Source organism: Purpureocillium takamizusanense, chromosome 6 (genome assembly GCF_022605165.1).
Source record: "Purpureocillium takamizusanense chromosome 6, complete sequence".
NCBI lineage: Eukaryota > Fungi > Ascomycota > Sordariomycetes > Hypocreales > Ophiocordycipitaceae > Purpureocillium > Purpureocillium takamizusanense.
Window position 1 is genome coordinate 1,334,454 of NC_063073.1, and position 11,296 is coordinate 1,345,749.

At 59.3% G+C, this 11,296-nt stretch overlaps 4 protein-coding genes across 6 annotated transcripts; 1 reads left to right on the forward strand and 3 right to left on the reverse strand.

The window, feature by feature from the left end:
* Positions 1–162: 162 nt before the first annotated feature.
* Positions 163–2,323, forward strand: JDV02_006878 (uncharacterized protein). The gene has a single exon (XM_047988313.1). The coding sequence runs from the start codon at positions 484–486 to the stop codon at positions 2,143–2,145; it is 1,662 nt and encodes a 553-aa protein (XP_047844307.1). The 5' UTR covers positions 163–483; the 3' UTR covers positions 2,146–2,323.
* NUO24 (NADH:ubiquinone oxidoreductase 24) lies at positions 2,270–3,682 on the reverse strand. Its single transcript, XM_047988314.1, has 3 exons — positions 3,458–3,682; positions 3,030–3,320; positions 2,270–2,790 (listed from the first exon to the last, which is right to left on the reverse strand). The coding sequence occupies exons 1-3, from the start codon at positions 3,572–3,574 to the stop codon at positions 2,416–2,418; spliced, it is 783 nt and encodes a 260-aa protein (XP_047844308.1). The 5' UTR covers positions 3,575–3,682; the 3' UTR covers positions 2,270–2,415.
* Positions 3,683–4,002: 320 nt separating this feature from the next.
* Positions 4,003–8,781, reverse strand: JDV02_006880 (uncharacterized protein). Of its 2 annotated transcripts, XM_047988315.1 has the most exons (6): positions 8,108–8,781; positions 8,021–8,046; positions 7,213–7,968; positions 6,357–7,162; positions 5,665–6,297; positions 4,003–5,585 (listed from the first exon to the last, which is right to left on the reverse strand). In XM_047988315.1, the coding sequence occupies exons 1-6, from the start codon at positions 8,366–8,368 to the stop codon at positions 4,150–4,152; spliced, it is 3,918 nt and encodes a 1,305-aa protein (XP_047844309.1). In that variant the 5' UTR covers positions 8,369–8,781; the 3' UTR covers positions 4,003–4,149. The 2 variants fall into 2 exon arrangements, with proteins under 2 accessions (XP_047844309.1, XP_047844310.1); XM_047988316.1 differs by having other exon boundaries at positions 7,213–8,781.
* Positions 8,782–8,971: 190 nt separating this feature from the next.
* JDV02_006881 (uncharacterized protein) lies at positions 8,972–11,061 on the reverse strand. Of its 2 annotated transcripts, XM_047988317.1 has the most exons (2): positions 10,692–11,061; positions 8,972–10,530 (listed from the first exon to the last, which is right to left on the reverse strand). In XM_047988317.1, the coding sequence occupies exons 1-2, from the start codon at positions 10,941–10,943 to the stop codon at positions 9,307–9,309; spliced, it is 1,476 nt and encodes a 491-aa protein (XP_047844311.1). In that variant the 5' UTR covers positions 10,944–11,061; the 3' UTR covers positions 8,972–9,306. The 2 variants fall into 2 exon arrangements, with proteins under 2 accessions (XP_047844311.1, XP_047844312.1); XM_047988318.1 differs by having other exon boundaries at positions 8,972–11,061.
* Positions 11,062–11,296: the final 235 nt, after the last annotated feature.

The following is an 11,296-nucleotide window of genomic DNA, read 5'->3' on the forward strand; positions in this document are numbered from 1 at the left end:
TGTCTGTGCAGACCGCCCGCCGTTCCTGAAATGCTCGCCGGCCGGCTCCCCGCAGCCCCGAGTCCGAACGGTAAAGCAGCTGCTCAGCCCCAATGGCTGGATGGAAAGGTCGCCTTGGTTCCCCAGTGAAGCTGGTCACCCGCGTCGACGTGGCTTGACTGTCCACGATTGATTGCCTGCAGCGCATCCACCAGGGCCCTGGTTGCTAAGCCTCCGCCTATTACGACGACGCCTGCCGCGCTGGAGAGGAGCTGGGCTGAGTTTGAGGTGCTCGGACGCACGACCTGCTTTCTGTGCGCTGTGAGAGCTTGATCAAGGTCCTGCATACGTCATTTCTCACCCTCCCGCTTCGACAACAAACAGGCAGCACCACTGCCACAATTCTCCCTCAACAAGCACTTCCCTTCTCCGCTTCGTACGCCGCCGCCGCCGCCGCCGATACGACTTGTGAGCAGCACAGGCACTCGTGACAGTACGCCCACGATGGAGCCCTTCACAAAGCTCAAGCGTCGCTCTACCGACCTGATGCAGCAGGTCCAACAGAACCTCCCCGCCATGCCGCAGATGCAGATGCCGTTGCTTCGGCGTCAGTCGCACACCCAGCCGCACCCGTCATCGCCAAAAGACAGGAACGGCCTCAAGGGCACATGGGAGCGCATCGACATCCCGTCCCTGCCTCGTTCATCACACTCTCTCAATGTGGTCTCCGGCTCGGCTTACGTATTTGGCGGCGAGATCAACCCCCGCGAGCCCGTGGACAACGATATGCATGTCATCCGCCTGCCCTTTAGCAGCGCCGGTGCCGACTACTACAAGGTCAAAGCAAAGCCCGCAGCGCCTGAGGATCCGACGCCTAACACAGTGCAAGAGCGAGGAGAGGAGACGGAGGGCTCGGTGACGCCCCAGGCCGGGCTTGACGACGTGCCACTGGAGGAGAGCACGCTGAACAAGGGAAAGGAACCCGCCACGGACATCAGACCAGACCTCGGCGACGTCCCTGCCCCTCGAGTTGGCCATGCCACCGCTGTCATTGGCTCGCGCATTTTTCTTTTTGGTGGGCGAGGTGGTCCGGACATGAAGCCGCTCGAGGAGGCCGGCCGTGTCTGGGTCTATGACACTCGCTCCTCCACGTGGACCTTCCTTGACCCAGTCCCGGCAGTCAAAGGCGGTGCCATCATCCCTCACCCAGCTCCTCGCAGCTATCACTGCGCAACCGCCACAGACCACCCGCAGGACCCAGTCTCCTCGCCGCCGCCAAAGGCCAAGACATGGCGGCAGTGGGCGCTTGGCGACACGTCGCGTACGGGCATCCCACAGGACCCCATTGTCGGCAATGTTGCCGAGGATGCAGTGGACCAGGAGTCCATCGGCTACGGTACCTTCTTTATCCACGCTGGCTGTCTTACCAACGGGGATCGCACCAGTGATCTGTGGGCTTTCGACGTCCGCGCGCGCACTTGGATGGAGCTTCCTGCGGCACCCGGCCCCTCCCGCGGTGGGACTTCCATTTGTATAAGCAAGAGCAGGCTCTTCCGCTTTGGCGGCTTCGATGGAGAGAAAGAGATTGGTGGGCAGCTCGACTTCCTACACCTCGAACTAGGGACGTTCAACGACCGGACGACCAAGGCTGAGATCTCTATCCATGCTCGTCCTGGCGGGTGGCAAACCATTCTTGCCAACAACATCGATGCCTCCTCGACCGAGATCCCCATTGAGGCTTCCCAGCCCTGGCCCGCGCCCCGCAGCGTCGCCTCCCTACAGGCTCTCACCATTGGCGGCGGCCGCGAGTACCTCGTGCTGAGCATGGGTGAGCACAGCCCCAGCTCCGATGGCCATGAGGGCGCGGGTACGTTCTACAGCGACGTGTGGACCTTCCAGGTCCCGCCGCTGGGCATGTCGGCCGCGAGCTTGACGGACGCCATGCTGCAGGCCGTCGGGAGGAAGACGGGTGAGGGTAGGTGGACCAAGGTGCCGACCAGCCCGTACGACGACGAGGCCGACGACGGCGAGCCGGCGCCCAGAGGCTGGCTGGCGAGTGCACCAATGACAGACGTGGAGGAGAGCGGCATCGTCTTCTGGGGAGGCCTGGGTGAGGATAACAAGCGCATAGGCGACGGTTGGATCTTGAGGCTGGGCAACTATTGACCGAAGGCGTGTACTTGAGACAGGCGGGAAGCCGGCTTCTTGGTCTGTCGGGCGGATGGAATGGATCTTGTGAGGTTACTGGCGAGATTGTCTAAAAAAGCCCAAGGAAATGGAAAAGCGTAAAACCTCGTCTATACCTGGTGGTATTTTAACAATGTTATGTACAATGAAGTCGGCGCTCTTCGTAGCCGATTTCATGACCCCATGCACGTCTCCTCCCTCCCGCATCCTTTACGTTTACCTTGCTCCAACAGCACAGTGTCTCCCCTTCTACAGGTCCGACCTCGTCTTCTCGGCGCCCCACGGCTCTTCCAACAGGTTCGTCTGGCCGTTGCTATTCTCGCACGTCTGCCTGCCGGTAAGCGGGCCCGGGGCGGGAACCTTTGCGGAGGCGGAGGAGGAGCCGACGGCGGAGGCGCTCTCCTTGAGGGCCTTGAGCAGGGCGACGGTGGTCTCGGGGGTGAGGTCCTCGTAGTAGTCGTCGTTGATCTGGATCATGGGGGCGTTGACGCAGGCGCCGAGACACTCGACCTCGATGAAGGTGAAGAGGCCGTCGGCGGTGGTCTCGCCCTGCTTGATGCCGAGGTGGGAGGTGATGGCCTTGACAATGGCGTCGGAGCCGCAGCCGCCTAGTTGGCAGGGGGTCTAGAGGGAGATGGAGGGTCAGTCTACCACGTCTACAGCATTGCCGAGCCAGTATATCACGTCTGTCCTTGTTTGCACGGTGGCGCATGGCGCATGACGCCGCCTCGAAGTCGCCGGCTGGCTGGCAGCAACGGACAGCGCCAGCCCAGCAGACCAGCACAAGCGAAGAGAGAGAGAGAGAGAGAGAGAGAGAGAGAGAGAGAGAGAGAGAGAGAGAGAGAGTAAAAAAAACAACGTACCGTGGTGCAGGCCTGGACAAAGAACTTGCCGACCGGGGTGCGGTTGTACATGGTGTAGAAGGAGGCGACCTCGTAGACGCGCATCGGGGGCATCTCGAGCAGGCGGGCGACCTCGTTCATGACGCTGATGCTGGTGAAGCCGTGCTGGCGCTGGCCGAGGTCGAGCAGGGGCATGACGGCGGCCTTTTTGTACTGCTCCGGGTACCGCTTGAGGATCTCGGCGATGACCGTCTCGTTTTGCTTGTTGAACTTGAAGGGGATGTCGGGGTTGTTGTTGGCGCTATTCCGGTGCTGTGGGAGAAGGCGACGGCCTTTGGGTCAGCGGATTTTTGGAAAGCCTCAACGAGGAGGGGCCGCAGAAAGGAAAGATGGCAGCAGGGCCCAAAAAGAGAGAGGGAAGGGAGGGGAGGGTGGAGGAATTTATTTACCACTTGGAGGGTGTCGCTCGGTCGGCAGGCCGTGACGGACATGGCGCGGGCCTGGACGCGGCGGCCGGCGGCGCGCGAGGCCGTCCGCAGGGAGGCGCGCAGGAGGAAGGGCGTCATCTTGCTCGCCAATTGTCGGGGGGGGAGGCGGTGGTGGTGGCAGAGGCGGGATTCGCGACGACGACGTCAATTGGGGCGGCGACGGGGGACGTGGGACGTCTGGGATGGAGGCGAGCGTGCTTTCGAAATGTCAACGACTCAGCAGCAGGTCAGTCCCAGGTCGCTTTGCCGTGGTGCCGGTGGCTGCTTGCAAAATGGATGTCGCTGATTGGTGTGTCGGGTGATTACCGGGCAATCCGGCCGGCCAACTGGTGAGCGGGCGGGCATTGGGTGGGGGGGATAACTTACTTCGCCTGTCAAGACTCAAGGATTCAAGACTCATTCTTCAGCATGACATCTAACGACACATACTATATGGACACCACCTATTTCTTTGAGTTGGCCACCAGAGGCATCGAGAGCATCGCAGGCATTATAAGCATTATATTCTACCGTGCTGCCACGCTATAGTAGCAGTTGCCTAATCGTCAACAATGCTAGCCTCCTGCCACGAGCCGGGGTCTTTTTACTTCGAGGCCAAGCTCACAACTGACCACTTGAAACAGACCCTACAATTCTACTTTGCCCTTGCCTTTCTACCTCAATTTCGAGATTGTCGTTGCAAATCGGCCGAGTGCGGGAGGGCGGCGAGGCTTGCTGGCAGTACCACCGCTCGCCACACCAGCTTCATGTTCGAGACTCCCCGAAGGCGCATGCGAGCCGGCCTGGCTGGTTGAGCTTGCCGTGGCCCTGCCCTCTTCGTTGTTGGAGCCCGAGCTCATGCTCAGGCTCGACCCCAGACCACTGTCCTGCGGCGCATCGTCCGCCGGCGTCTGATCCGGCTCGCCTTCTTCCGGCAGGCCCTGGTCTTTCCACCGGAGCGGGAAGCGCTGGCTGTGGCCGAAGAGGTACGCGCCGCGAGGCGTGAGGCTTGGATCGGCGGCAGGACTCCTCAGCCCTCTGGTCCAAAAGTTCGGGAGCAGAGATGGCAGGAGAACTTGCACGCGGTCCGTTCTGGCGATGGCGGGTGGTGAGCCAGAGCACGTGCACGGCTCAAAGGTCTTGCCCGGCGCATGCCAGTAGATGTCGTCGACCAACCGCCAGGGAATCGTGCCTTGACTGCCGCATTTTTCCAAAATCTCCTCCACTTCCGGCACACAGACGGCGAGGTAGTCTCTGCCCTTGGGCACCTCGGCGTTGAAGAGGCAGTTGCCGCAAGCGTTTCGGCCCCGTGTCGCGGGGCGTATCAATTCCCCAAACCTTGAGCCAAACAGAGTAACGGCATGGATGGATCGGGCAAAGTCGACCCAGCCTCGTCCAGTTACTCTTAGAGTGGTGACTCGAGGCCAGATTGGATCCTCGTCCGTCGCCACATCCATGAAGTTGAACCCCTCCAGCTGTCGGCGAAGTGTCGTCTTGACTCGGAACCCAACACCGTCTTCCGAGGACACGTCAGCTTGGTGCGCCACGATCTGCTCCAGAGTATGGCAGATGCTGTCAATCCTCTGTCGCAGAGTATAGTTGGCCTGCGTGACACTGAGAACGCTCGATTGATTTCCCGCCTCGTCGACTGAAATCTTCTTCTTGGAACTGTCTGGGTTCTCGTAGAGGGGAAGGCCTATGTTATGCTTGTTCGTAAGGATCTCAATGGACGCACTCTTGCCGGTTCCAGGCCGACCCGACTCCTTGAAGGACGAGGCGTCAAACAGGCAAAGGCTGCTAAAGGCGTCGTTTTGGTCGTGCTTCAACGAGGCTCTCACCAAGTGCAGCAAGGCGCTGGCCCCATCCACCAGCCAAGCTCGCCTGTCGCGCACGTCGTAGAGGACGACAAATTTCTTGGAGATCCACTTCAGTCGCACCACGTAGTCGTCGCGCTTCCAGGCATGCACCGGCTTGTCCTTCTTTCCCAGAACGCAGGATACGCCAGATGTAATGTAGTGGCCTGCTGTGATGGTCACCTTTTCGAATGCGCAACCAGCGCGCGGCTGATCTAATCCCGACCATCGAATGTTGTAATTTGCATCGGCACAGCCTATAATAGATGGGACAGAGACGTTAGACTTGACTTTTTTGCAATCGGCGACAATATAGCTCGACCTCAGGTGCCTCACCTGTATGGTTTATTGCCTCGGCACACCAGCCAACGATATGACGTGACAGTTCGAGTTCCCCCATAGACAGCTCCTTCAGGTAGTCTTTTCGAATTCTTTCGACTCTGGGGTCCGAATAGGAGAGATAGCTCCCGTTGTGATTGGAAATGAGGTGCCATAGTATGAACCCCTCATGTCGCCCCGCAGGCACGAGCATAGAGGAAACCCCTTTGAGAAGGATCATGCCTTTAAAAATGCTGGTCTTGTTGGTGTTGAGCAGCTGACCCATCATGTGTAGGGACATTTCGATCCCTGCGTTTGCAAGTGCATCAGGACGCTTGGGGATTGGGTATCCTGAGGCCAAGACGGGATTGCTGAATAAGTCTACCCAGCATCCTCCTTTCTCAATCCCCGTGGTCGGCTGCCCGAGCTCATAGTTGGCCTCGAACCGGACCACGTCTCCGTCGACAAAGCCTTGCGGGTAGGACGAAACGACGACATCGTCCAGTGACCCGGGACTAAAAGCAACACTGAGCCATGCTAACGCTTCGCCAATTTCCAGTATAGAAGCAGAGGAGCCGGTGACTGTCACTAGGGCACTTCTCCCTCGATCTTCCGCCTTCGCAGTCAGGAATGTGTTGCTGGACACGATTCCTTAAAGACCGCCTGCAGTTAGCACATGACCGTGTCCGGCTTGCAGATGGGAAACTGACGTGTGAATATTTCGTCGCGTCGGAGCAACAACAAATAAATTTCAAGGAGCGGTTGCCCTATGCTGGGCCATATCGACTGAACATAGTCTAGACATGTGGTGGCCCAAGCTTGCCTGCCGACCCCGATCAGGACAAGAACGCGGTCCAAGATCTCGCGAGGGGGGACGTCGTAGTCTCGGTCTTCGAAAGACTCCCATGAGCTAAGGTCGTCTTCTCGGCACCCGTAACGCTGCCTCGCGAGAGGACCGTCAAAGTCGTAATCTTGGTCTTCGAAAAATTGCCTTGGCCTAGGGATGCTCAACGTCAGAGAGCGCAACGAATGGCGCCGGAGCCGTGGCCCAGCCTCACGCAAGGCCGTTGAGATCATGCGGCGGACATCGGCTGTCGCATTCCATCGGCCAACTGTTTCAAACTTCACTTGCTGCACAATTGATGTCAAGAGTACTTGAAATGCAGGAGATTTACTGAAAATGGCCCGGTGTTTCTGGAACTCAGTATAGTCGTCGAGTTCGTGGTCACCGAGTTCTTTGTCACTGAGTCCGTAGCCACCGCTGTCCATACTACCGACTCGCGAGCGCGTGAGAAGAGTGTGAAACGTCTGGGGGTTCTCGGAATAGTCCTCGAGATCGTCAGCGCTACCTGTACCGCTACCCGGCGAGGCCTGGTCCTGTTTGGGTGCAGGGACGCTATGGTGTCCGAATGCCATCGTATCCCTTTCAATGGGGCGTAGTCTTTTCCCTTCCTCCTCTTCGTCTTTTTCTTCTTCCCGGGTGCTTAACATATTAATTACGGCGCCCGCGATGGACCTGCTCATGGGATTAGACTTGTCTTTTGACGCTTGACAATTGAAACGTACTCCCGCCATCTGAGCACCGTCTTTGCCAAGCCCTGGTGCAAACGACTCGGGTCTTCATGGCCGACTGCCCTAGCAAAGCTTTTGAGAAGGCGTGGAAGCGCGGCTGCAAGCGAGTCACGCTCCTTTGCCGACAAATTTTGTGAAGAAATGGCGATTGCGATCTCCTTTGCGAAACTGTGAATGTACGGCCTCTTCCAGAAGGCTTGAGCCTCTTGATCGTTCAGTCTTTCTGCGTGGGATTCCCGCTTATCCTTCTTTACCACTTGTTGCGCCGACTCTGACGGACTATGATCAGAGGCTTGCTGCCGTTGCGCTTCTGATGCAGGGCCAGACTCGGTGGCATTCTGAGGCGGCGCGCGAACATCGTCAGGGTCGGCCTTGGCCGTTGGACCTACGGAGCTGATGTATACTGAAGTTGGCGCTGTGGAATTGCTGGCTTCTGATTGCTCTGGAGCACTCATATCGAGACTCCTGGCGTCAAAGGCGGTATCGCCCTTGGGCACATTGGGCGCGATGGGTTTCCATGATCCCAGGGTTTCCAAAACGTCCAAGGGGGTGGCGTTTGAGGTGAAAATTCCCCTTTCATCACTTGCGATTGATGAGGATGAGAGGTATTGACCATCAGACCGGAAAGCGTCTGACTGCACTTGGTGTCGCTGTTTGTGGCTTTCAAGAAGGTCAGCCCGATGGAAGACCTTCCCGCAGCCCGGGAACCGGCATGAGAACTCGGGCTCTTTGTGGCTGAGCTGATGGCCCCTGTGGCACTGCGTGAGCACAGAAGACTCCAACGTTCGAGTGCTTTTCGTACCGAAGATTCTCTAAGCGTGTGAATGTCTGAACAAAGTAACAGGTCAAAAATCAAATCATCGCTTCAGGGCATCATTCTCAGTCTTGCCTTTCGCGGCTTGCAGACGTCACATGTATATACGGCCAGTGATTTCCTGGCCGACGACAACCGTCTACTAAGGACAGGAGCCGTCGCCGGCGCGAAAGGCAGGGGATCTTCCGCGCCAGCAAAATTTGACGCTGCCTCGGACTGTTTGCCTGGCGACTTCTCGAGCCGCGGCTCCTCCTCCCCGGGGGGACAGTCGGGCGGAGTGTGAGCCATGGTCGGGCTGATCGGACGTCGGTTCCATTGAATCACTGACTGCGACATAGGTCTGGTATGCAAGTCAAGTCAATATAGCGACGCGTGATGGAAGAGCAAAAGCGCGGATCGTGAAGAGGCCGACAACTCCAGTCATCACTTGGCCGTTGAAAGGCGGCGGGGTCGTAGGCGGCGGGGTCGTAGGCGGCGTCATGCGGGCACTACTGCCGCCGCGTCAAGGCCGAAATTCCTTCATCAGGCTCATTGGACAGGTCAGCCGCTGCTGCAGGTTCAAGGCGGCAGCAGCACATGCTGGCTAGTCGAGTGAGGCTGCCGTCATCTTCCATGGAGGGGGCTGAGCAGCCGGCCTCGTGCAGCCAATCCATGCCGGGGTTGGGGTTGCTCGCTTGGTCGCTGGCTGCATGAACAGCGGCTCGGCTTGTGGGACAGTGTCGTGTGTGTGTAACGAAGTTGTTCGTGATGCGATTCACGGTGCTTGACTGTGGCGGCTCGAGCCGGGCGGTCCTTTTAAACGACAAACCCCCTTTCCCCGACGTGTAGGTGGTGGGCGGTGGGCGGTGGGCGGTGGGCGGTGCCTTCCGCACATTTGTTCAGGGCAAGCCTTGACCACGTTTAATGAGAAGAGACGTGTTATTTATTCACGTGCTATCTGGACAACACTCATTTTTTCTTTGGCCACTACTGATACTAGGTGCCAAAGGCGGCCGAAAGAGGCATGAGGCGATAGCATTGCTTGTTACTCGCCCCCCGCGATGCCTGCAAACTGCTACTATAGCCCAGCAGCAGGGTCGTATATGATGCCTACAATGTCTGTGGTGCCGGTGATGCCCCTGGTGGCTGACTAGAAAGCAGTTGTCATCCAAGGAACACGTCTCTAACAAAGTTCGTCACGTCATTCGCACAACTCTCAGTAGAGCTCACAATCGCGGGCCTGCGCTGATATCCAACTAGGTCCATACCTATACCTTCCCGAGTCCTACCGACAGTCACTCGACGAGCAGCATGTCGAGCATGTCGGCCCTAGTCTTGGGCAGCTCCAAGCCCCTCGCCCTCTCCGCCCTCCTCGCGCTGGCCATCCAGCCCCGTGGGACCTGCACGCCGCCCTCTTTGCCGAGGATCATCTCCGCGACGGCGACGCCGCACCGCGCCGCGACTGGCATGCCGTGGCCCGTGTAGCCCGCGCTGATCCAAAGCCCCTTTTCTACGTCGTCGGTGCCGACGACACCACTGCTGCTGCTGCTGCTGGTGAGCGACGCCGGCACACGCCCTACCCAGGGCATGTGGTCGCGAGAGTACCCCATGATGCCCGTCCATTCGTACGCCGCACGCAGCTTCTCCGGGTCATCCTGGTCCTCTGGCAACAGCTTCACCGTGTGCGCCAGTGATTTTCTCAGCGCCTGGCTGAGAATCGGGTTGACCGTGTCGTCTCGCGAGAGGCCTTCTTCCCGGCCCGGCGCAGCGAGTCGGTGCCCACCGACCACGAGCGACCGGTCCACCACCCGACGGGCGCGGGCAGGGTGGGGGCCAGCCTGCTCGCCGTCCCTCACCTGCGTGTCCTCGGGCCCTCGATGGACCAGGTACACGTCCGAATCCTGGAGCCAGACGTAGCTGTGCGCCAGCTGCGCGGTCCCCGGCGGCGGCTCCAGGGCGGAGACCTGCCCGCGCACGGGGACAATGAGGCCCGTCATCTTGGGCAGCAGGTACGACGTGTACGCATTGCTCGCGAGGAGGACCTCCCTGGCGCAGACCTGGCCCCTCCGCGTGTGCACGATCCACGAGGAGCCGCTCCTCTGGAGATGCTCGACCGGGGTGCTCGTCTGCAGGTTGAACGCAGACGGCGACGACGGGTTCTCCTCCAGGAGCCGCTCCAGGAGCCAGGCAACCAGCTTGTACGGCCAGCACTTGGCCGCCTTGGGCTGGTACACGGCGCCCAGGGCCTCGGGGATGCGCTGTGCCGCCAGCTCCTCCTTGTCGAGGATCAGGACCGCCTTGTCGCGGAGGTCCTCGTGCTTCTGCAGGCGCCTGATCTGCGTCTTGGCCGCGTCGAGAGCGTCCTGCTCGAAGATGGCGTGCATCCCGCCGACGACTTTCCAGTCGCACGGGATGTCAAACTTGGCGACGAGCTCGTCGATGAGGTTGAACGTGGCCAGCTCGAAGCGAGCGACCGCGGCGGACGTCTTCCATACCATGGGCTGGCAATGGCCGCCATTCTGCGATATCGGATCAGTTCAGCCAGCCACCCCAGAATTGCTCAAAAGAAAACAAAACCAAAATTTTGAACCATGGAGCAAGACACAATCGGCATCGAAAAGAAAAGATGACGAAAACAAAGAAAGCACAAGGTCAAGCAAACAAAAAGGAAAAGACTTACACGCCCCGTCGCGCCCCAGCACGCCTCCCGGGCCTCGAGCATCAGCACGCCCCGCCCGCCCGCGACCAGCTCCCGCGCGGCAAAGGCGCCCGTGATGCCGCTGCCGATGACGACCACGTCGGCCGTGGGCGGCAGATGCGCCGTGGTTCGATGGCCCAGCAGCTTCTTGGACGGGTCGCGGTGCCAGTACGAGTGCGTGCTGCGCGGCGTCGGCAGCTCGGCCTGGCCGTCCTGTAGCGATGACACCGTCATGATTGCTTGCCGCTTCACTTCACCTCGCGTTTCGTGTTGCGCAAGAGATAGATAGATACACTTGTACAGGAGACGCCAGGAGGCGGCCAGAGGGCGTGAATAAATGTGTTGAGCGGGCGAATATATGGGATGTCGGTGGTTGCTCGTTACGGTTGGTCTGCCCCTCACTTGGCTAAAAAGGGGTACGGCTTCCAGATGCAAGACACGGGAGACGCACGTCGTGACATAATTGAACCTACAATTGGTGTACCTAGCAACTTACTTTGCTGTGCCATCCACGTCACAAATTACGACCAAGACGCGCAATACCCTCCTCGCTCGGCCTTGGTCCCTTCGTTTGTTCATTCAATGCA

What these genes read in the sequence shown, in the direction of transcription:
- JDV02_006878 (XM_047988313.1), top strand. Translation starts at nt 484, where the DNA reads ATGGAGCCCTTCACAAAGCTCAAGCGTCGCTCTACCGACCTGATGCAG.
- NUO24 (XM_047988314.1), bottom strand. Translation starts at nt 3,574, where the DNA reads ATGACGCCCTTCCTCCTGCGCGCCTCCCTGCGGACGGCCTCGCGCGCC. An exon ending in CGAGCGACACCCTCCAAGTG is followed by an intron (nt 3,321 to 3,457) that starts GTAAATAAATTC and finishes CTTCTCCCACAG; the next exon opens with CACCGGAATAGCGCCAACAA. An exon ending in TTGTCCAGGCCTGCACCACG is followed by an intron (nt 2,791 to 3,029) that starts GTACGTTGTTTT and finishes ATCTCCCTCTAG; the next exon opens with ACCCCCTGCCAACTAGGCGG.
- JDV02_006880 (XM_047988315.1), bottom strand. Translation starts at nt 8,368, where the DNA reads ATGTCGCAGTCAGTGATTCAATGGAACCGACGTCCGATCAGCCCGACC. An exon ending in ACGCGACGAAATATTCACAC is followed by an intron (nt 6,298 to 6,356) that starts GTCAGTTTCCCA and finishes GCGGTCTTTAAG; the next exon opens with GAATCGTGTCCAGCAACACA. An exon ending in CGAGGCAATAAACCATACAG is followed by an intron (nt 5,586 to 5,664) that starts GTGAGGCACCTG and finishes CATCTATTATAG; the next exon opens with GCTGTGCCGATGCAAATTAC.
- JDV02_006881 (XM_047988317.1), bottom strand. Translation starts at nt 10,943, where the DNA reads ATGACGGTGTCATCGCTACAGGACGGCCAGGCCGAGCTGCCGACGCCG. An exon ending in GCTGGGGCGCGACGGGGCGT is followed by an intron (nt 10,531 to 10,691) that starts GTAAGTCTTTTC and finishes CCGATATCGCAG; the next exon opens with AATGGCGGCCATTGCCAGCC.